The following is a 24,883-nucleotide window of genomic DNA, read 5'->3' on the forward strand; positions in this document are numbered from 1 at the left end:
TTAAAGCTCAACCCACACCTCCTTCACTGGTATAACTCCTTTATTAGAAACAGGGTACAATTGGTTAAGGTTAATAATAGACTTTTCTCAGGGGCCAGGGCTGTATTAGCTCACCCGTATTGTACATTGTATACTGCAGATTGTACCACCAGTGTGTCCAACCAGTTTCTTTTGAAATACTCAGATGATTCTGTGTATTCTTTTTAACTGAATGTGAGCACCCCATACTTTATCAGGGTAGTGTTGAATGGCTAGTGCAGTAGAATGGTGTGACAACAATGCTCTTATTATCAACACTAAGTGTGTGTACTTTTATTTATTTATGCAGAGCTGCTCGGGAACGCAAAATTAACATTAGTGTAAACTGATAATAAAGTTTGTATTTTTACCAGACTTACATTTCATTTGTGCAGAGAGTCTGGCCACTCTCCATTGAAAAGTGTTAACTTCCTTGAAGACGGGGTACTCTGTTGAAGTTTAAAATTATTGGATCTACCCAGAGCCACTCTGGATCTGCCATAACCAATCGCTAACATTTGGTTGTGACGTATCGTAGCATCGCTAGCGTTCGCCTTAGCCAACTCCTTTAACACTAACGGAGCGAGCTGTAAAATCAAACTTTTCCTGAACCCCGTGGGGAGGAGGACCACAACATCATGGCCACCAACAAAACTCAGAAAAGATTGTTCTTGCTCGGGCTTTAACTTCTGGATGAATATCAGGCAGCGTTGCCACAACGGACCGAATGGCTTCGCTCGCATCTTTCTCCGCCGCCATTATGGAACTACAACTCAAACTAGCACACAACCTCAAAGTTATCGTTCTCAGCCACTCCCTCTGTTCGCTGATTGGACCGGTAAAGATTTGGCCAGAGAAAACCCGTGAATATACCGCAAACCCAGAAGATGTACTAAGGAAAATGAAAAAAAGTACGTAGGAGGGTGGAGCCAGGCTACAGTATAAGCACCTCCGTTGAAGAAAATTTGACACAATCACAACACGTCAAACCTGATGTTTACCCATGTTGAATGTTTACCATGTGTTTACCTTTAAACCATGCACTTTAAAAGTCATCATGTCCTGTCAATAACGGAACTGCTCTGTCTCTTGTCTGTCCCTTTTTCATCCAGAAACCAGGCTATAAAACCCCCTATGACCTTTGACGTGATACACTTGGTGACATTTCGTCAAACCACTCCTAACTGCCAAAGCACCCAGTTCAAGCTGAATGACTTCTGCGTCACCTGATTTATAGTAATAGAAGCTGAGTGACTGCTGTCAACTTAATTGTTTCTTTTAATTTGTGTTCTTCTGCTACTTGGGCGGAGTGATTTGCTTGCAGCACCTGAGAAGCCCCGTGGTGAGGAGCAGAGAGTAGCAGTACTTCGCCTTTCTGAAAATATGGTTCCCAGTATGTACACGGTTAGAAGATGGCTGTGTCTCATGTGACGTTGTTATTTGTACACGCTGTGACTATACTAATCACAACATGTAAATAGGAAAATGTTGCCGTTATTTTGTCATTTATTGGGAGCAGTAGGCTAGTTGGAGCCGGTTACCTACAGGATCTGTGCTAAACGAGTCTAGCGGTGGGGGCGTCAGACAGAGTTACAACACACACAGAGATGAGAAGGGTATGTATGGACTTATCTAACTCTGGGGGATACGGTGAATAAGCTAAAGTCCCAATAAGTCGGCGTGTTCCTTTAACTGTATGTGTGGATGGCTACCTTAGTGGCTACCTTACCTACAGGCCAGTAGCCTGTATTAATGTTGTTTAAATTTAAAAACAAATCACTAATAGGCTGATTTATCTTTGCTAATATAATGCTGGACTTGTGTTTATGTATATTTTCAGACATATTTAAAATTTTTGACAATAGATATGCCATGTAATTCTGATTGGCCATTCCAGGATGGAACCACTTGGCAGCCATCTTACCTGGGTTAAAGTGATGGTTCGGAGTAATTTCACCCTAGGGTCCTTTGCACCATGACCTCGAGCCAAACACCCCCCCAGAAGCTTTTTTCACCTGGTCCAACATTGGGAGAGTTAGCGTAGCGTTATCAGCTGAATAGCTTAGCACAGGGGCTAATGGATCCAGTGATGTATCTCGTAAATGGCCCCACTAATAATGCCCGAAATGATACCAAACTTCTACACTAGTACAAATACTTTATTTACTCATAAAACGATGGATTGGAAAGTTTGTAAGTACACCAGAAGTGTATGTAAATAACACTTGCCTGCTGGCTTCTGCTCTCTGCTGTTGTTGTTGTTGTTGCTGCTGCCGGCAGTTAGACGAGTGCTTAGGGTCGTCTACAAATTACAACACCGAAAAGAGATAAAAAATATTTATTAATTTAATGATTAAATAAGGTAATGTCTCCAAACGTACCTCAATTATAACTTGTCTCCTGCTAGTTATACTACAGCACTTACTTAAAAAAAAAAAGTTAAATTAATGAATATTTTTGTTGCATCTCTTTTCGGTGTTGTAATTTGTAGACGGCCCTAAGCACTCTTACTGCCCATTAGGTAGCAGCAGCAGCAGCAGAGACGAGAAGCCAACAGGCAAGTGTTATTTACATACACTTCTGGTGTACTTACAAACTTTCCAATCCATCGTTTTATGAGTGCATAACCTATTTGTACTAGTGTAGACGTTTGGTATCATTTCGGGCATTATTAGTGGGGTCATTTACGAGATACAAACGTGGGTCCATTAGCCCCTGCGCTAAGCTATTCAGCTGATAACGCTACTCTACGCTAACTCTCCCAGTGTTGGACCAGGTGAAAAAAGCTTCTGGGGGGGTGTTTGGTTCGAGGTCATGGTGCAAAGGACCCTAGGGTGAAATTACTCCAAACCATCACTTTAAGTTTTAGAATTGCTTGGAACCAATGGGGAAAGAGGCTCATGTTGTGTTTATACTCCTTATATTTTTCTACCAATACATCAATAGTGGTTTTAATTCAAAGTAATGACCGTAAGACAACAGTGCCTGTCTAGAACGAAACAAAAAATAGAGATTTGGGTGGAATTTTGATTGTTAGAGCTCCAAGAGATCAAGTCATTCATTCAATCATAAAGATAATCTCATAATTTTGCATTTATATTGCAGGTAATAATTAATTTTTTTCAATTTTGCCTGAACTTAATATGTAAGAACTGCCTTTGATATTCTGAATGGCTAATATACATTAAACAATATTTTTTTATGTAGAAATCCTAAATAGATTCAGTAGTATGACCTATAGGCTGGTAGTTAAGGTAAGACACATGAGAGAAACATCCTACTGTAATATATGAATACATTTATTTATGTCATAAATTGCTTTACATAAGTGCAAGATATATTTTTCTCTCTCACACACACACACAAGGCAAGGCAAGGCAATTTTATTTATATAGCACATTTCAGCACAAGGCAACTCAAAGTGCTTTACACAAATCATCAATCATTAAAGAACAAATAGCAAAATAGGGAGTAAAATAAGAATAAAAATAGTAATGAATATAAATTTAAAACCATTTAAGATACATACATAAAAATATAGTTCAGTATAAAAAAAATCCAAAAATAAAATTTACAATTCCGTATTAAAATTATATACGAAATAAAATACAAGAATAAACTTCACTGTTCGATAAAAAAATTAACAAAAAGCATTATCAAAAAGTAAGGTCTTCAGCCTTGATTTAAAAGAGCTGAGAGTTGGGGCAGACCTGCAGTTTTCTGGTATTTTGTTCCAGATATGCGGAGCATAAAAACTAAACGCTGCTTCTCCCTGTTTAGTTCTGACTCTGGGGACCACGAGCAAACCTGTTCCAGACAACCTGAGAAGTCTGGGTGGTTCATAAAGCACTAACAGATCTGAGATATATTTTGGTCCTAAGCCATTTAGGGATTTATAAACCAGCATAAGTATTTTGAAATCAATTCTTTGAGGCACAGGAAGCCAATGTAAAGTCTTTAGAACTGGAGTGATATGATCCACTTTTTTTGTCCTAGTGAGAACTCTTGCTGCAGAATTCTGAATCAGCTGCAGCTGTCTTATTGTTTTTTTAGGCAGTCCTGTAAGGACGCCGTTACAGTAGTCAAGTCTACTAAAAATAAAAGCATTGACCAGTTTTTCCAAATTCTGCTGAGACATAAGTCCTCTAATTCTTGATATATTCTTAAGATTGTAATAGGCTGATTTTATTAGTCTTAATATGACTGTTAAAATTCAAGTCCGAGTCCATGACAACACCAAGATTTTTTGCTTTGTCTGTTGTTTTTAACAGGGCCATTTGAAGCTGTGCACTGACTTTCAGTTTCTCTTCTTTTGCTCCAAAAATAACCACCTCAGTTTTTTCTTCATTTAATTTAAGAAAATTCTGGCACATCCAGTTGTTGATTTGTTCAATGCAATTAGTCAGTTTTCTTATTGGACTATAGTCCCCTGGCGTTAAAGTTATATAAAGTTGTGTGTCGTCAGCATAGCTATGGTGATTTATCTTGTTGTTTTCCCATAATCTGAGCCAATGGAAGCATGTAGATGTTGAACAAGAGAGGTCCCAGAATTGAACCTTGGGGAACTCCACATGTCATAATTTTACGCTCAGATACATAATCGCCTATAGACACAAAGTAGTCTCTGTTCTTTAGATATGATTCAAACCAATTAAGAACTGATCCTGAAAGGCCAACCCAGTTTTTCAGTCGATCTAGTAGTATGTCATGGTCGACCGTGTCAAATGCCGCACTAAGATCAAGTAACACCAAGACTGAGGTTTTGCCACTATCTGTGTTAGAGTGGATGTCATTAAAAACTTTTACAAGAGCCGTCTCAGTGCTATGGTGTGGTCGGAAACCTGATTGGAAAGCATCAAAACTGTTGTTTACAAATAAAAATTGGGTAAGTTGTCGAAAAACCACTTTTTCAATGATTTTACTTAAAAATGGTAGGTTTGATATTGGCCTATAATTGCTCAGTAGTGATGTATCTAGATTATTCTTTTTTAAAAGAGGCTTGATGACTGCAGTTTTTAGGGCCTCTGGGAAAATACCTGTAAAAAGAGATGTGTTTATAATATGTAGGAGATCTGAAGCCAAACAGTTTAAAACATTTTTAAAAACATTTGTTGGTAAAATATCGAGGCAACAGGAGGAGGTTTTTAATTGTTGTATGATGTCCTCCAGGTGATTGTGGTTGATCATATGAAATTGTGTCATAATGGAATTTATATTGCTTGGTCTCTGTGACAACACCGGACCTGTGCTTGATACGGACGCATTAACTGTCTGTCTAATTTTCTCAATTTTATCTGTGAAGAAGGAGGCAAAATCGTTACAGGCTTTATCGGATAAAAATTCAGATTTTACTGGTACTGGAGGGTTTGTTAGTCTATCAACTGTAGCAAATAAAGTATGTGAGTTATTATTGTTTCTTGCAATAATGTCAGTGAAGAAGGACTCCCTTGCATTCCTTAGTTCAAAGTTATAAGTTTGAAGTCTCTCTTTATAGGACTCATAATGGACCTGGAGATTACTTTTTCGCCATCTACGTTTGGCTTTTCGACACTCCCTTTTTTCTGCTCTTACCAATGTGGCATTTCTCAATGGGGATTTATTTTTAAAAGAGACAGTTTTATCCTTAATGGGGGCAATGGCATCAATAATGTTTGTAATTTTACAATTAAAATTATCTACAAGCTCGGTCACTGAGACCCCTGAAAGAGCAGGTGTGGAAGAGAAAATCTGAACAAATGACTCACTGGTGTTCTCAGTGATTTACCGTTTTTTGATTACCTTAGTTTGAATCCTTTTTTTACAGAGAAAATGCCATTAAAGAAAAGACATGAATGGTCAGATAAAGCAACATCAGTCACCTCAACATTGGAAATGTTCAGACCCTTGGAGATAATCAAGTCTAAGGTGTGTCCCTTGTTGTGTGTGGCCTGTGTCACATCCTGAGTTAGTCCATAGTTCTCAAAAATACAACATAATTCTTTAGTTCCTCTGTCCTGGGGATTGTCAACATGAATGTTAAAATCGCCAGCAATAATCACGCAATCAAAATAAATACAGATCGCAGACAGCAGTTCAGCAAAATCTTCAAAAAAAGGCTGCACAGTATTTTGGTGGCCTATAAATATTAAGAAATATAGCTTGAGGAGAAGACCTCAGCTGAAGAGCCACATGTTCAAAACTAGCAAAATTTCCGTAAGATAATTTCGTATATTTAAATGAATCATTAAACAAAATAGCGACTCCACCACCTTTCTTATTAAGTCTATTCTCAGTCATGAAGTGAAAATTCGGAGGAGCTGACTCAATGAGTAGTGTATCACTGTTATTATTGTCCAACCAAGTTTCAGTTAGGAACAAAAAATCAAGGTTGTGCTTAATAATAAAATCATTGATTAAAAAGGATTTTCCTGCCAAAGATCTAATGTTTAGTAGGGCAAGTGTCAGTTTGTTAAATGTATTAGCAGTCTCCTTTTCTGTGATAGACTGCGGCTGACAAGGGATGGGTACTAAATTCACTGTCTTAGCAGTGAAGTTCTTACATAGTGTGTTCTGACTCTTCACCAATTTGTTTGGTCTGTTACTGATTCTGACTGGAATGATGGAGCTAGTTTGTGGAAAGAGGTGGTGTGTGGGAGTGTGCATGTGCACATCCTCCTCAAATGTCGACAGTCAATCACACACACACACACACACACACACACACACACACACACACACACACACACACACACACACACACACACACACACACACACACTCGCATACACAGAAACTAAATCACAGCCATTTAAAACAAAATAGGTGGTACTATGACTATGACTCAATATAAGTGTGTAGTATCTCCAGGCCTGGACTCTAATGTGAAATTAGGTGCAGATTGGACAAAAGTAAAGTTACAGGTTCCTGCGTTATGGCGAAAAAGCAAAAAAGCATTGTAATGTTCCTTAACCCTTGTGTTGTCCTTCGGGTCCCAGTGACCCGAAGGACAACACAAGGATTATGTACTTCCGTTTACTTTGTTGAGAATTGCTCTCTAAACAAGGGTTAATACAGCACCTTAGTTCTTGTTTGTACAGCATTTTGGTCAGCTTAAACTGTGTTTAAATGTGTTCTAGAAATAAACTTTACTTACTTACTTTACAAGAAACAGGGTTTAGAGAGCAATTCTCAACAAAGTAAAGGGAAGTACATAATCCTTGTGTTGTCCTTCGGGTCACTGGGACCCGAAGGACCACACAAGGGTTAAGATGTGAAATGCATCAAAGGAACTTTATTCCAACACTGGCATTCATTTGTGGTGCTATGGAGCCTGCTGTCCACACATGAGCATCCTACTGGCCCTTAAACAGGATGGTATGTTCAGTTTGTTCCTCAGACTCTGGCCATGTCTTTTAAGGTTGTACAGGCTTGTGATGTGGTGTTGCCGCAGAGTAGAATATTTTTCAAAAGGCGCTTCCATTAAAGTGTAGTCATGATTGTCAATGTCATGTTGGCTTTCAAGGAGGTGCTCTCCAAGGGCAAATATGTCTTGGGAACCCCTTAACAGCAAGGAGAACTCTTGATGGATGGCACATCTTTTTCACAGAGTGAGTATTAATCATCCTCCTGATGGCTTTCTCTTTTGCGGTGATGACTGCGACACATCCAGAGGATTGGATCACCAGGCCTCATCTATTCTTTTTACGTATGAGGCAATATGATTCATCATACTGTGGGGCCTCTGCTGTCGTTAAGGCCTCTCGGCAGGTGTTACAAGACAGAAGAGGGTTCACCTTTCTCACAACCCAGCCAGCAATGTATGTTGCACAGCTCTGGATTACCTCTGAAAACTCAGTGGGTAGGTTAGAGTGCTCGATGTTGACAACGCTGTTTTCGGGCTGGAATGTGTCACGGTCACTGACAGCTGCTACCCTAAGCGATTCCATAGTCTCCAGTGGGAGGGCATTTCCAGTCTGACCTGGGTCAACACCGCAGCGAACCAGGAGCTTTTTAAAAGTGCTCTGGAACTGGTTTGCATTTGGGTTGTTGTTCCATCTTCCTGGGAATACAAAAGATTGTTTGTTTCATAATTTTGCACATAGCATTATCTTATTTGAACACATTTTTGGAATATTATTTATTTTTACAAACCTGCCCTACAGGTTTGTAGGGCAGGTTTGTATGGCGTTGAAGAAAAGCTCATGGAATCAAATTGCATCTGATAGCCTATTCTTTATTAGTTACCTTCGGGATAGATGAAGCGGTTGACCTGCAGAGGTTTTCAGAGACAGCAGGTAGGCTCTTGTGTCTCTCAGGACCTAGCTGATGATAGGCCATTTTTTCTATCCAGATGGCAGCCTTTGTACCCTTGGCCTGGGGGTTGCGACTGTTGAGGATGTCAAAAAAGGTGTCTATAACCTAGGTACAGTCAAACAAGGCTTTCAAGAGAGTTGATCGTTACTCATTACTGTTGTTGCTTACACCAGATAATATATCAATTGAAAGGCTACTATACAACAAGTAAGGCATATCATTATGAATTTGTGAGCTTAGTTAGAGATTAGAAAACGCATGACACATCTAAGAACATCATGTGGATTTTCATGCACTTGGTCTTTGAAAAGGTTCTTGTGACCAAAACATCAACTTCACTTCAATAAATCAATCCATAGGTAATATTGTTGGACTTCAATTGAATTTCTTACCTTCATGAATGCTTTGCTTTGCTCCCAATAAACTTTGGATTATTAGTTTCAGAGAAAACTGTTCTGTGATGCCAGCCTCCCGGCTCTCTTTGGTCCTTCTGGTAAGCAATTAGGTGCTGCACAGCTGACAACCATACTTGCTGCCTATAGGTGATAATTGTAAACCGTACCCAGGTAAGATGCAAGGGGGTAAGCTTCTCCTCGGAACGCGTAGCTCCTATGGCGCCATTTTGATGCTAACAAGCCATCACCTCCTGTTAGCATTCCATTGAGTGCCATTCATTTTGGCGCCACTTTGACAGCGAATAACTTTACATCTGAAGCGTTTAAAGACTCTATTTGTCCATTTTTTATTTCTAAAGAAACACGACAATGTATAAAAGGCTCCATTACCTTGTACCTCACGTTATGGCTCCGTAGCAGGCGTTTTTGTAAAAATAGGCTAACGATTGTGTCATAACCACGCAATTTACTGTCGCACAGTAGAGAGAAATTACCGTACAGTACAGGAGAAGCTCGCAGGCAGTTTCGACTTACATTAGCTGTTTAAGTTTAATTACTAATGTTAACTAGCATTTTAGTTAGCAATAATTAGCTTGTGCCTATGTTATCTCCTTACATATACCTACGTTCTCTTGCTCTGCAAGATTTGGAATGATTAAGATTTCTCTTGGCACAGCTACCAGAAGACTTACAACTTTCAGACAGGTTGCTCACGTCACATCTACTTCTTCGAACTCATTTGGAGGCTGCGCAGTAACACTCAGCGCTCATCGGAAAAGTGCTTCTAATGTCCTTCACTGGTCTCCGTCCAGAGCAACGGGATCTGTTGGTTCATTTTATATATGTCAATGGTAAGATGGCGGACAGTTATCCATTAGTTATGACATCATGTCATATCTATTGTTCTATATCTATGGATTAAACAATAACTTGGGGCCCCCCTGCAGTAACTCTAAGGACCCCCTAAGGGTCCCGGACCCCCTGTTGAAGATCTCTGCTGTAAATTAAGCTCTAAGCTCATGTTGAAACAACAACAAACTTCAAGCTAGCAAGCTAAACCCTGAAAATGGCAAGTTTTAAAGAAAAGTTGGATTGTGCAATAAGGCAGACCTGCTTGGTTCTTTCAGTGAATTATTGTAAAGATTTACAAAGAATATGTTGATGACATTTGCTATCTAACAGGGAAATGTTTTGACCGATTGCCGGGGATCGCTAGATGAAGTAGCCTACACAGGGCAACACACTGGTAAGAGCAAATTATGTGTTACCATGTATCCAGAATTTAAATAGCTCACATTACTGTCTTATGTGAGCAGTTAACACCATTGAATGCTTTTTTGGCGTTTTCTTTTGCGATCTTTCCCCGGACTATTTTGCAGAGCCACCGACATTCATGGTTCCCAGACGATAAGTCACAAAGTCTTCGGTTATCTTCTAACATGAGGATGGAATTTGTTGGTTTAACAAAAACTATTGGATAGAATGCCATGAAATTTTGTACACACATGAATGCCTTCCCGTAGCATGAACGTTTTTTTTAATTTCATCGCTCCTTTTCTTTTTTCCTACATTCCGTTCTTCCTTCCTACCTCTCTCCTTTCTTTCTTTTTTTCTTCTCATAATTTCTAATTTCCTTTTTTAACTTTTCTTGCCTATCTCCTTCTCCTCTCTTGACCCCCCTTTCTCTCCCTCTGTCTCACTCTACCTCACTCCACCTCTTTCTCGGTCTCTCTCTTTTCTTTTCGCTCAGTGAGTCGCAGTAAATTCTATTGTGATGCTAAACTGATTTTCGGAAGAGAGATAGATAGAAAGAAAGAGAGAGAGAGAGAGAGAGAGAGAGAGAGAGAGAGAGAGACAGACAGACAGACAGACAGACAGACAGATAGAGAGAGAGGTTCGGATTTCTGTTTGAGCATGTTGAAATGTTATGACTTTCTCCTCTCAGTAAACTTTTTAACCTTCTCCCCAGACTCTAACTGCTAGTTTCGCGGTGTTGCTGACTACATTTGCCGGAGAATCAGCTCTCTGCGCTTCAGGAATGCACTTTGCAGGAAACGCAGCTCGGTGCTCCGGCACCTCTGTCTTTCCTTTTTCTCATCGAGGAGTTATAAATGAATGAAGGAAATGCGCTTGTGAAGGAGAAATCGTTTTCTGCAGTCCGGTTTCCCCTTCCTCAGTCCGCCGGGCCGCAGCCGGGCTGAGGAGCGAGGAGCCCGGATTGAGCGCTCCCTGGCTGGGACATGGAGAACGGTGTCCAGGCGGGGCTCCAACAGGCGGCGGGCGGAGGAGGAGGTGGCGGCGGCTGGGTGCTGGTGGAGGCCCGGCTACAGGGAGGAGCGCCGTGGGGCTTCACCCTGCAGGGCGGCCTGGAGCACGGAGAACCGCTCATCATCTCCAAGGTACGATACTTTTTCCTCGTTGTGTCATCTCATTATATGTGTTACACATTGTGTGATGTATGATATTTTCACTTTTGACATCTCCTAGCTTACACTCCTGGGACCGGTACAGTCAGTGTCTCATATGACATAATGGGCTAATAGCCTACTGGCAGTAGCCAAACAATGTAGCCTGTTTACTTTTATTAATATACAACTTTAGATTAATAAAAGTATTGTAGACTACAAGACTGTTTGTTTATAATTTAGCAATGTCAGTGTTGGAAGTAGCAAAAATAAAAAAAGGGCTACTACTCCATTACAAAGTCCTAGTGCTTAAATATCACAAGTAACTTGAATAGCTTCCTTCTGACCAATATTGAGATTGCAATGTAAACATCCAGCCATTTTAGTATTGTACTTCCTTAAAGTTGGGTGCCTTAATAAGAGACATATTTAAAAAGAATGATCAAAATAAAGAGGCAGAGATATCCAGATTTTTTGTTATGGGTCATGCAAAAAACAGTGGAACCTATATTTCCTATGATGCAACCAATAATATTTAATTTTGTCCTCCCAGCCTGGTGAATTCCCACTTTTTTTTTAAACTTCACGCCAACAGTTTGTATTTGCAGGCTTTTTGTTATTAAAAAGTGAAGTCTCAGTAGGAATTGTCATGATTGTGAGTTCTGTTATGTTCTAACCTTGACAGGAATAAAACTTTGGATGTTATCAGGATTACGTTCTCCCTGTGGGAGAATGATACCTGTAGCAAACATTTTTTACATGTTATAACTGGAGTTAAATTTATGGCTAGTGGTTGCAGTTTCCCAGTTGTGGTATAGCCTATAATGGTAAATCAAATCTCACAATGCTTTAATATTTAATCTGATTGAAAACTGCCATTGATATGGTTTAGTTAACAGGTCCTCACTGTAGCTGCTAAGCTAGCGCTGGCTTCACAGACAACCCTGAAACCTGGAGTTACTGATTCAGAGATTTTAAGGTAATACGTTTAAAACAATGATATGATGTGCTCAAAAGCACTGAAAAACTGAAAATATCTGACAACTGTTTACTATTCACTATTTGCCATTCACACCCAATGACAAGTGAAAAAAACATAATGCGACCAGCTAATGCTAGATTGTTTACCTATAGGCAAAGGCTGTCATTTAAACACCACCCAGACACAATCAACTTCCTGTACTTCCTCAAAAAATTGTGTCAAAGTCGCACTAATATGAGTCTGTTAAACCATTGATTTGTTCCCTGTTATCTTAAACTGCACTAAACCTTATTCCTAGCCCCAACCAGTCATCTCTGCAACACCTAACCATCACCTACACCCAATTTAGGGAGGCAGTGTAATGGGAAGCACATGGTGAACACAATTCAACAGGAAAACAGATGTTGATGCTAGATTGGCATGCAGAGTTAAATTTTGTAGTTGACAAACTCACTGAATTAACATTAATTAACTATGGCTGACAAAACAATTGTTATTTTAGCTAGCAAAATCAATGGTTGCTGAATATTTATTTCACCTCTTTTAGCTTGTTAAGGCATCATTGATAAAGTGAGCTATAGCCCATTAAAATATATGGCACTTTCAAAGTGTGATTTGGATTTACAGTTTTTTTACAATCACTTTGGCACTAATTTCAGAACCTTGATGTCATTTTCAAAACTCTAGACACAAAACTCACAACCAATGATCAAAATGCAAATTTTTCAAAACTCTAACACTTTTTTTCAATTGCTTGGATACAATACACATAAACCTAAGATAATTTGTTCATTTAACGAAGATCATCTGTTCAATATGACACAACATAACATCAAAGTACTACTATTTCAAAAAGTAATTCACACATTACATTTCAGATGATTGTCTATTCATTTCATTACAATGATCTAACTATCAATTGATACAACTACTCAAAATGATAAGTAACTATTGCATTACTCTTAACGCATAGTTGTATGGAAACAGACAAACAATATTCCGTGTTTAAATCATGAAAGTTTCAAGATAACGAGATTCATTCATTAGCGTAGAGCATGAAGCAATTAGACTACATGATCTATGGATGTAATATTTCATCATCCTTCTTTACTGTAATGTACTACTGTTTATCAGACACTGTTTCTATGGTCCCATGTACCATCTTTGAGACTATTTACAGTATTGACAGTACTGCACTGTATGCATGCAGGCCCTTGGATATATATATATATATATATATATATATATATATATATATATATATACTGTACTGTATATATAAATATACATATATACTTGTACCACATTGTTCGCCATGCCCAAATCCACAAGACAGAGTTGATGAAGATGTAGAAGTACAGTAATCACTTCTTTGTTTAGCTTTTTACAGTACAAGCAAGTTGAGGAACACGGCATTTGATGTTTTACAGTACTGTCTTTTCTATTTTGTAGCTAATTATTTCACTTTGATTAAAATAAACCTATGTTGTGATACTGTATTGTTTTTCATCAATACATTTCAGGTTATGGTCAATGAATCCACTGTGTCTGTAGTTTTCTCTCTACTACTGCAGTACTTTTACAGGGATGTATTTACATCTAGTACCATAATGAAACAGGTATCACTTATTTTGTACTACAATATTTAATGATTGTACGAACGATGACACAGTGAAACTATGGGTAGCTTGTGTGTGGGTGATCTAAAGTAACGTTTCAATGGTATTTCACAATCAATTTGTCTTTTGAACGAATGATTGTGCAAGTGCAAGATTTATTTAAAGATATGAATGCACAATGCAGTGTTTTGAACATTGGACACCCTTTGTTACAAGTGATGATCGTTTTGAGTTTTGTGTCTAGAGTTTTGAAAAATGACGTCAAGGTTCTGAAATTGGTAGCAAAGTGACCGTAAAAAACTGTAAAAAAGGTGAATCGCTCAGCACTGATGTGGATATGACTCTAGGGGAGAATAATAGCCTATTTTAATGACTGATGATTTGTCATGCCATGTCTTAATAAGGAAAGCGATCACTAATGATTCCCTTTCTGCCCTTACAGCCATGGTGGCCTCATTTTATTAAAATGCAAATCCGCAGGCTGGTGTGTGTGTGTGTGTGTGTGTGTGTGTGTGTGTCTGTGTGTGTGTGTGTGTGTGTGTGTGCGTGCGTGTGTGTGTGTGTGGAGGTTATTCTGGGACGGAGGCCAAACAAGACGGGTATACAAGAATGTGAATTATGTGTTTTCCTGGGTGCTTTGAACACCCTCATGCTTTTATTTTTTATTTTGTCTCTCTCAGTTCATACCAAATCTGAAAACACAGTGAAAACGCTGTATGCCCACACTAGCTTTTTGTGAAGCTCTCCGTCCACACTAAATCTCTTCTTCTTCCGCCTTTAGCCAAAAAACAACTAAATCACTGACCATTGGGACAGACAGACACCTCAGGTAGCTGTGTCTCAGCTGGTTAAACCTATTTTCTGTTCTAACCTGCTCTCCATCATCACCTACATTGTGTTTGAATACAGACACACCATTTAGTTAGTACTGTTTGGATTTAGTAGTTCTTGTTTACAGATGTTTTATGTTTTCTACTTGTCATGACAACTGCTCAACTATAAAACAGTGATTTGAAAGATCAAATAGAGGGAATTGGATTGGCATGTATCCACCATCTCAAATTTTCAGATTCAATTTGTTAAAGGGGTGATAGAATGCAAAACTGATTTTACCTTGTCATAGTTGAATAATGACAGTTTAGTGGGTAACTAGGACATACATAGAACCTCTAAATCCCATTGACACCTCTTTTCTCTGCAAATCTCACTATTTGAAACTGCCTCTGAAAACGGGCGAATCTCAACAAGCCCCATAGTTGACGTCAACTATTGCGGCTCCTCCTCATTTGGCTCTAGTCTGTGTTTGTCACGCCCCAACATTTGCATAGGCTACACAACTGACCTGAGATCAGTTAGTCTTCTGAATCTAGGTCATGCAGATCTCAGAAATTGTATACATTGTTCATATGCTATTTTACCATTAAATTCACTTCTGAGACTTTTTTATGGGAGAAATCAACTATGTAGAGGTCAAATACGGGCCGTTTTACGGAAATGTATGTCTAATTGCAAATTTTGTCGGAGTTCAGAGGCTGGTACTGCCTGTGTAGCTGCCTCGCCGCCTGGCCTGCCTTCACAGACCCCGGCCTGCTGTGAGGTAGATGGAGCTCAGTCACGGCTGCCACCCACAGCACTCCATACCCGCGCAAAGTCACCGTTTTGGGCTAATGGACTGCGAAACGCCGCTGCTCTGACAGAGCTCCAGGGCCTCCAACTCCCCTCTTCCTGCTAGCTAAATGCCCGGTGTATGTGAGTGAAAGCGCGGTCAGCGAGCTTGTTACGCCAGCATTCTCTTACCACAGGTTCCAGTTACTCTTTTAATGTGTGTAATTATAATGTGTTGAGTTATTTAAACAAATGATTGGGGAAATAAACGCCGCTTGTCCGTGAGTCTCATTGATAGAGCCTGCGGCTGGATGGAGCTCTATCAATGAGAGCTAGCTAGCCTCCTCTTAGAATTCCTCTGGAATTCACAAAAATTAATTAACTTGAAATCGGACACCGTTGTTAGCTTTATAAGACATTTAGTTAGATGTTGTGTAAGTGGCATGACGAAATTCAAACTGTAAATATACTCGAATTAAGGCGAAAAGGAAGTTAACTATCCGTGATTTGTAGCTAGGATTGAAGGGACAGTCACAGCTAACGAAACACCTAGCTAGCTAGTCTTCACAAATATTAACTTGAACTAACTATCACTAACTATCCGTGGTTTGTAGCTACACATAGCTAGGATTGAAGGGACAGTCGCAGCTAACGAAACACTTTGTCTTCACAAATATTCATTAACTTGAAATCGGACACCGTTGTTAGCTTTATAAGACCTTTAGTTAGATTTTGTATAAGTGGCGTGACATGTGTGTAACATGTGGTAAGAGATTGCTGGTGTAACAAGCTCGCTGATGGCGCTCTCACTCTCACACAACGGGCCATTTAGCTAGCAGGAAGAGGGGAGTTGAAGGCCCTGGAGCTCTGTCAGGGCAGCGGTGTTGGTAGTCCCTGCTGTGGGCTGCCAGCCGTGACGGAGCTCCAAGTACCTCATAGCAGGCCAGGGTCTGTGAAGGAAGGCAGGCCGGGCGGCGAGGCAGCACCGGCGGGTGGCGAGGCAGCACCAGCGGCTGAACTCCGACACACAGTCTTACCAAATTTGCAATTAGCCATCAATTTTCGTAAAATGGCCCATATTTGAGCTTTATATAGTTGATTTCTCGCTTAAAAAAGTCTCAGAAGTGAATTTAATAACGAAATAGCCCGACAAACAATGTATAACTTTGCAGTGTCTGAAATATGAGGCCTGCTGCCGAGTCTCCCATGTGTTTCTATGTAGGTTGCTCAAACCAATCAGCGCGTAGCTCATTCTGAATATTCATTAGCATACCATATTTGGAAGAAAAGCTCTTGTTCCAAATAGAGCCATATTCACAGGGTAGTTAAGGGCCTAATAAAATAGCATTCGGGCAATTTTCAGCCCAACCAATGTTACATACCCCATTAGGAGACCTTAAGGAACAGTGTAAAATACCCTATATAATCATTCTATCACCCCTTTAAACAGGTGAAGAGATTTGGCACCCTCAGATTTTTTATCATCAGTGCAGTACCCTTATTGTGGTTCTAAGCTCGGGTCAGAGGTCACAGTGAAGGTTTCTGTAAAGGCGGTTCAGCTCAAGTTAAACAGTTTTAATGAGTCTTAAACTGAAGGTCTCATGACTGGCATCAAACTGAATGTGTGCAATAACACTGCCAGGGTTACACTTTCAAAACGTTAAGCTGTAACCCAAACTCTCTAATGTGAATATCTACTTCCTCTATATGTTCAACTTTAATCTACTCTGCTTACTGTAGTTGTGTTTGTTAAAACTAGTAGCTCCTTCACAGTTCTGAAAACTTGTACCCAACCTGGGTGATAGGGGGGGGGGATGTCTATTAAAAACAAAACAAAACAAAAAACAGATCTGAAACCATTCAGACCAACAGCAACTGGACTGGAGATTTAAAACAAAAAGTGTTTATCATTGAGTGTCTCTAGTATTTTTGAAGCTCCTGATCCATGACCTTATTCACTACTAAAATACCTGGGAAAGCCCCTGACTGGTCCACTCCAAACCTCCATTTGACAGTTGACTGTCAGTTTTTCTGTTGCAGCCGGTGGTACAACTGAATTGGACAACAACTCAGGCGCCAACATGGGACAAACTGCAACTTTAAAGGATAGACACAATCTGTAACATGATGAATGATAAACACACATTCACATCTGCATTTAGATTGGTTCATAGCCCTGAATGGGACCCAAGGATAATTAGACCTATATTAGACATATTGACACCTGAGACCTTTGGCAATAGAACAAGACCCAGTTAAAGTTAGTTAATATAATTTGGACCCAGTCCAACTTGGGTCTAGAGTTCAGTCTCAGTTGCAAGGAACCAAATGGACCTATCAATCTATCAATCAATCAATCAATCAATCAATCAATCAATCAATACATTTAATTTGTCACATAAAATCGTACAAGGTACAATTTCAGTGAGATGTTGTCCCATCAGCTCCTTAAACTTGTGCATGATTCATCATCATAAAGCAGAATGTGGCCGTCAGATCGGCACACAGAAAAAGAGTCCATCCATCCATCCATCTTCGTCCGCTTATCCGGTGTCGGGTCGCGGGGGGAGCAGCTCCAGCAGGGGACCCCAAACTTCCCTTTCCCGAGCAACATTAACCAGCTCCGACTGGGGGATCCCGAGGCGTTCCCAGGCCAGGTTGGAGATATAATCCCTCCACCTAGTCCTGGGTCTTCCCCGAGGCCTCCTTCCAGCTGGACGTGCCTGGAACACCTCCCTAGGGAGGCGCCCAGGGGGCATCCTTACCAGATGCCCGAACCACCTCAACTGGCTCCTTTCGACGCAAAGGAGCAGCGGCTCTACGAGCTCCTCACGGATGACTGAGCTTCTCACCCTATCTCTAAGGGAGACGCCAGCCACCCTCCTGAGGAAACCCATTTCGGCCGCTTGTACCCTGGATCTCGTTCTTTCGGTCATGACCCAGCCTTCATGACCATAGGTAGGGGTAGGAACGAAACTGACCGGTAGATCGAGAGCTTTGCCTTCTGGCTCAGCTCTCTTTTCGTCAACCGGTGCGATAGATGGAATGTAATACCGCACCCGCTCGCCGATTCTCCGACCAATCTCCCGCTCCATTGTCCCCTCACTTGCACAAACCCCCAAGGTACTTGAACTCCTTCACTTGGGGTAAGGACTCATTCCCTACCTGGAGAAGGCATTCCATCGGTTTCCTGCTGAGAACCATGGCCTCCGTTTTAGAGGTGCTGATCCTCATCCCAACCGCTTCACACTCGGCTGCGAACCGATCCAGTGAGTGCTGAAGGTCGCAGGCCAATGATGCCATCAGGACCACATCATATGCAAAAGGCAGCGATGAGATCACCCAGCCCCGAACTGCAACCCCTCCCCACCCCGACTACCGCCTAATATCCTGTCCATAAATAGTACAAACAGGATTGATGACAAAGCGGCCAGCCCTGGCGGAGGCCAACCCTCACCTGAGTCCGACTTACTGCGGAGACCCGGACACAGCTCTCACTTTGGTGCATTACAGAGTTGGATGGCCCTGAGTAGAGACCCCCTCACCCCATACTCCCGCAGCACCTCCCACAGTATCTCCCGGGGGACCCGGTAATACGCCTTCTACAAATCCACAAAACACATGTAGACCGGTTGGGCATACTCCCAGGCCCCTCCAGGATCCTTGCGAGAGTGAAGAGCTGGTCCGTTGTTCCACGACCAGGACGGAATCCGCATTGTTCCCCTCAACCTGAGGTTCGACTATCGGCCGAACCCTCCTTTCCAGCACCTTGGAGTAGACTTTACCAGGGAGGCTGAGAAGTGTGATACCCCTGTAATTGGCACACACCCTCTGGTCCCCTTTTAAAAGGGGAACCACCACCCCAGTCTGCCACTCCTTTGGCACTGTTCCAGACTTCCACGCAATGTTGAAGAGACGTGTCAACCAGGACAGCCCCTCCACACCCAGAGCCTTGAGCATTTCTGGACGGATCTCATCAATCCCCGGGGGCTTTGCCACTGTGGAGTTGTTTGACTACATCAGTGACTTCCGCCCGGAAATCGACGACAATCCCCGTCATCCTCCAGCTCTGCCTCTAACATAGAGGGCGTATTAGTCGGATTCAGGAGTTCCTCAAAAATGCTCCTTCCACCGCCCTATTACCTCCTCAGTTGAGGTCAACAGTGTCCCATCCTTACTGTACACAGCTTGGATGGTTCCCCGCTTCCCCCTCCTGAGGTGGCGAACAGTTTTCCAGAAGCACTTTGGTGCCGACCGAAAGTCCTTCTCCATGTCTTCTCCAAACTTCTCCCACACCCGCTGCTTTGCCTCTTTCACGGCAGAGGCTGCAGCCCTTCGGCCCTTCGGTACCCTGCAACTGCCTCCGGAGTCCTCTGGGATAACATATCCCGGAAAGACTCCTTCTTCAGTCGGACGGCTTCCCGACCACCGGTGTCCACCGCGTGTTCGTGGGTTACCGCCCCTTGAGGCACCCAAGACCCTAAGACCACAGCTCCTCGCCGCAGCTTCAGCAATGGAAACTTTGAACATTGTCCACTCTGGTTCAATGCCCCCAGCCTCCACAGGGATGCACGAAAAGCTCCGCCGGAGGTGCGAGTTGAAAGTCCGTTGGACAGGGGCCTCCTCCAGACGTTCCCAATTTACCCGCACTACACGTTTGGGCTTACCAGGTCTGTCCAGAGTCTTCCCCCACCCCCTGACCCAACTCACCACCAGATGGTGATCGGTTGACAGCTCTGCCCCTCTCTTCACCCGAGTGTCCAAAACATACGGCCTCAGATCAGATGAAACGATTATAAAATCGATCATTGACCTTCGGCCTAGGGTGCTCTGGTACCAGGTACACTTATGAGCATCCCTATGTTCGAACATGGTGTTCGTTATAGACAATCCATGACTAGCACAGAAGTCCAACAACAAACAACCACTCTGGTTTAGATCAGGGAGGCCGTTCCTCCCAATCACGCCTCTCCAGGTGTCTCCATCATTGCCCACGTGGCGGCGTGAAGTCCCCAGCAGAACAATGGAGTCCCCCACTGGCGCCCCATGCAGGACTCCACTCAAGGTCTCCAAGAAGGCCAAATACTCCGAACTCCTGTTTGGTGCATATGCACAAACAACAGTCAGAGTTTTCCCCCCCACAACCCGCAGGCATAGGGAGGCGACCCTCTCGTCCACCGGGGTAAACTCCAACGTAGCGGCGCTCAGCCGGGGGCTTGTTAGTATCCCCACACCCGCCCGGCGCCGGAAAAAGAGTAACCCGGTTAAATGGCGCCGGCACTTCAGGATCTAGTCAAGTCTCGGTCAAAGGACACCACAGCTCCCGACATCCTACTAGAAACTGATGCAGGCATGGAGGCCACCCAGCTCATCGTCCGTTTCTCCACGCTTGCCTCGGTGCCCCCTTTGATGTAGAGATGGTCACAGATATGGTCTTGCTTGTCCATTAGTCGGGATTGTAGCCATAGGTGGTAGCTGATAGCCAACTTCACCTTTACCTCTGTGTTTACTCTGTTTACATTTAAAAACGTTGACCAGTCAGGCTAGCAGAGTCAGCAGGGGACTGATGAGTCTCCTTCCCTATTGTGATGAATTCAATTCAATTCAATTGTGTTGTACTGATTGTATTAATTGTGTCCAATCATTACAGAAGTTATCTCGGGACAGACAGAGTAGGTCTAGATCACACTATACTTTATAAAGACCCAACAATTACCCTCAACAGCAAGCATTTGGTTGTGACAGTGGGAGGTGGCGAGGAAAAACTTTCATTTTAACAATCAGAAACCTTAAGCAGACCCTGGCTTTTGGTGGGAAGCTAAGTTAGTAACATGCATTAATGGGACATGAATGCACACAGATGGAGAGAGAGAGGAGCGCAGTGTGTATAGCATCGTAGTCTCGCATTGCCAGACCTACCTCCACAGCGCTGCGGAGGAGGGTCTGGCTAGTACACACAGTATTCCGGGATGGGAGAAAAACGTGCTCTGGTTTATTGGCATTTCTTTAAAGGTTCTATGACATGCTGCTCTTTGGATGCTTTTTTATAGGCCTTAGTGTTCCCTAATACTGTATCTTAAGTCTCTTTCCCGAAATTCAGCCTTGGTGCAGAATTACAGCCACTAAAGTCCCACAATGAGCTTTCCTTAGGATGTGCCATTTCTGTGTCTGTAGCTTTAAATGCTATTGATGAGAAGAGAGGGAGGGTCAAGGTGGAGGTTGGGGGTGTAGCCTTGACCAACTGCGGGCCAAAAATGCTCTGGGCGGGCAAAGCAGAGAAAGGGGGAGGTAACCTTGCCCCTTATGATGTCATAAGGGGGAAATTCCAGATTCGCCCATCTGAGCTTACTTTTTCTTAAAGGTGGAGCAGGATACCCAGGGCTTGGATTACACCTATCACCATTTCTAGCTACTTGGGGACCATAGGCAGGCTAGGGGAACTCATATTAATGTTGAAAAACCTCATAAAGTGAAATTTTTATGCCATGGCACCTTTAAGCCATTCACAATCATCATGGGCTCCGCACGGAGCTGCTGCAAAATAGCCCCTGGAAGGAACTCGTTTTTGTGGAACGTGTACATTCAAAAGTTGTTTAAGTAGTGCAAGCAAAAAATCAGATTGGACAGATAGTCTAGCTAGCTGTCTGGATTTACCCTGCAGAGATCTGAGGAGCAGTTAACCATAGTCCTCATAAATTGACCAGAGTTTAAAATTCCAACACAAAGAAAGCGGAAGGAAATGGACATCGGCGAAAAGACATGCATCTGGCAGAATTTCCTGCGGCACCAGAGCAATCCCAAAATTTGAACGTCGTGGATATAGACTAATAGCAGCGTAACTAAGGGCTGGTCCAAGGCAAACCCAGGGCTCTAGAGTGCGACTAAGATTTTTCCTAGGTCGCACCGGTGCACCTAACGTCCTCGCATCCGCTACCTCTCCACGAACGAAGCGATGTCGTTTATATCGATATGGTTTAATGTTGCGTTACATGACCCATTCCTTCTGTAAAGTTATGCCTGTGTTTCGATCTCTCCGCGCAGCACCGCCCCCATTCACTCACACCCAAACTGCTGACATTTGTCTACAGTTTTAATTGTTATTAACATATCTGTGTATTGTTAAGTATGAGAGGGAAACCTGTATTGGTACCAGTGTTTCCGCTGGTAACTCTCTGTTATTGCAGCCGCCACGGCGAAAAACACATTAGAAGTTATTAAATGCAACTAACTTCAGTTCGTTGAGTAATAGCGTGTAAGACGGAGCCTGCTCGATCATAGTTCATAAAAATGCAGCGCAGTGACGATACAGACATTTCATAGCCTACACAAGACGTGTGTAACGCCGCTGACCCGCCAAAGCGCATTCGACCCGTGCTGGATCCATTCATAATGAGTCAGCCGTCACTCTGTGAGTAGTATATGCTTCAGTCCATCACACTCCCCCTCTCTTCCTCTGTCTCCCTATGTCTTTCGTTTTTTTTTTTTTTTTTTTAATTTTAAGATTTTGGCCTGAAGCTGAAGACATGAAAGGGGAGAGAGAGGGGGGAATGACATGTAGGAAAGGGCAGCAGGTCGGAGTCGAACCTCTATATTTACCAACTGAGCTATCCGGGCGTCCTCTTTCTCTTTTCATCTGTTATTGTCGTTGAAAACAATATATCTCAGAGATATATATATATATACTGTATATATATATATTTTTTATATATCCTAGGCTATTTATTTCAGATAACTTTCATTTACATATGTTGCAGCTGTATATTTTCAAACTGGTAAAGGAAACCTTGTCTTTGCATTTTATTTTAATCACAATCTGTTTTAATAAAAAAGCTTGTGAAAAGTGGCTTTGACTTAAAACTGAACATGTAGCCCACTTTGTAAAAAAATACAGAGCTATATATCATGTATTGCCAGTCAGCTAATGGCGACGCAAGGACAAATTTGGGTGCACCTACATTTTGTGCTGGTGCACCTAAATAAAAAAGTTAGGTGCACCAGTGCAACCAAGGCAAAAAGTTAATCTGAGCCAGCCCTAACTATAGGCTTTCAAAGAGAAGCGTTTTAAGCTTACTCTTAATTGTGGAGAAGGTGTCTGCCTCCTGAACCGAATTATGAGCGACTCATGTTCATGAGATAGCTGCAGGGATGGTCTTACTAGCTGGAGCTTACAGTGTTTACTCTGATGTTTGTATTTGAAAACTTGAGCCAGCTGGCTAGCTATATAGGCTAGCATAGTAGGCAGGAGGTTAGCACAATCGGCAGGAGACTGGCAAGTTGATTTCCCGATTCTAATGTGGATCCTGATGAGGGACTCATAGTCACATGCTATTACTTCTAGATTGATAATGTAGCATGTGTTTGGGATCCTGTCAGGAACAATCAAACGTAAGCAAAGAGCAAAGGCCTAAAGCAGACTTTACCTTGCTAAAGCATTGTGTTAAAATGTTAACATAAATAAAATGATGAATAAAAATACCAAAATAAAAGCCGGTTATTTCTTTTAAAACTGAAGAATAAGCCACAGACATAATGTATTCACAGTAAACAACTGTTTCCGTAAATGCCACACTATTTATACACATATTTTGTGTTGCCCTTTAGTACCACTCAACCTCTGAAAACAGTTGTATAATGTCATCTGTTTCTCTGCCTGTGAAGGAGTTTGGTCAGTTCTGAGTAAATAACATTGATGATGTCATAGTAATGTCATCAGGGTTATCTCAGATTTGGTTTGGAGACAAATTTATATTAAAACGCCGCCATTAAAATGTGTGGTTTGAAAGACACGGGTGTTTTCCAGTTAGGGAGGGTCCAAAAAGATACATTATGGGAAATGTAGGATTCCTTTTTTAGAGCTTGACCCATACTAGAGATGAAAAGTCAAGATATCTCAGCCTCTGTTGCTTCGAAAACATTTTTTAATCTGTGTAATGTGTGAGTCTTGGGGACTTTCACACCTGAAAGTCCCAACCAAGGTCCAGACCAAGGTTTATCTTTTTGTTTCATTATATACATTTGTATCACAATGCAGTTATGCAAGCGCACTAAAGAACTAGAGATGCATCGATTACAACTTTCTAGGCCGATTCCGATTTTCTTTGAGTTAGGCCAGCCGATACCGATTTTAGCCGATTCCGATTTCATTTTTTCTAACCACTTTACAGCACACACAAATATTTATTTTCTATCTTATCTTTAATAGAACATTTTGCACAGAACATAGACATTTTTTTGAACAGATAATGGATCACTATACAATACTATATATACAGAACTATATAAATTACTCCTGGTGTGGGAAATTCACACACATCTGAAGTGCAATGTTAGAAACATTTCCTTCTTTTCACATCCAATATCCAACTAAAAAAATTGATTTTGGTTTTTGGTGTCCTCCCCCCACGCCCTACTTTTTCCTTGCAGGTGTTGCATATTGCAAACTTGTTATCTTCTGCACACACGCTGAAGAATTTCCAAACAGCTGACATGTTGCAGGTTAATTCACGAGGTTCCCTACATGTGGGAGAATAGCGCTTCACACCGTGAGCGGGTAAGCGCTACACACGG

At 41.8% G+C, this 24,883-nt stretch overlaps 1 protein-coding gene across 4 annotated transcripts in view; it reads left to right on the plus strand.

The window, feature by feature from the left end:
* The first annotated feature begins 10,459 nt into the window (after positions 1 to 10,459).
* The window catches only part of shroom3 (shroom family member 3), a 147,079-nt gene continuing 132,655 nt past the window's right edge, over positions 10,460 to 24,883 (plus strand). For 2 of the 4 annotated variants that reach the window (XM_039779674.1, XM_039779676.1), the window contains exon 1: positions 10,461 to 11,104. In XM_039779674.1, the coding sequence (XP_039635608.1) occupies positions 10,946 to 11,104 (159 nt within the window). In that variant the 5' untranslated portion in view covers positions 10,461 to 10,945. Of the gene's footprint in view, positions 11,105 to 24,883 lie in introns of all 4 variants that reach the window. The other 2 variants (XM_039779675.1, XM_039779673.1) reach the window with 2 other exon arrangements.

The sequence above is a fragment of the Perca fluviatilis genome, chromosome 17 (genome assembly GCF_010015445.1).
Source record: "Perca fluviatilis chromosome 17, GENO_Pfluv_1.0, whole genome shotgun sequence".
Taxonomy (NCBI): Eukaryota; Metazoa; Chordata; class Actinopteri; order Perciformes; family Percidae; genus Perca; species Perca fluviatilis.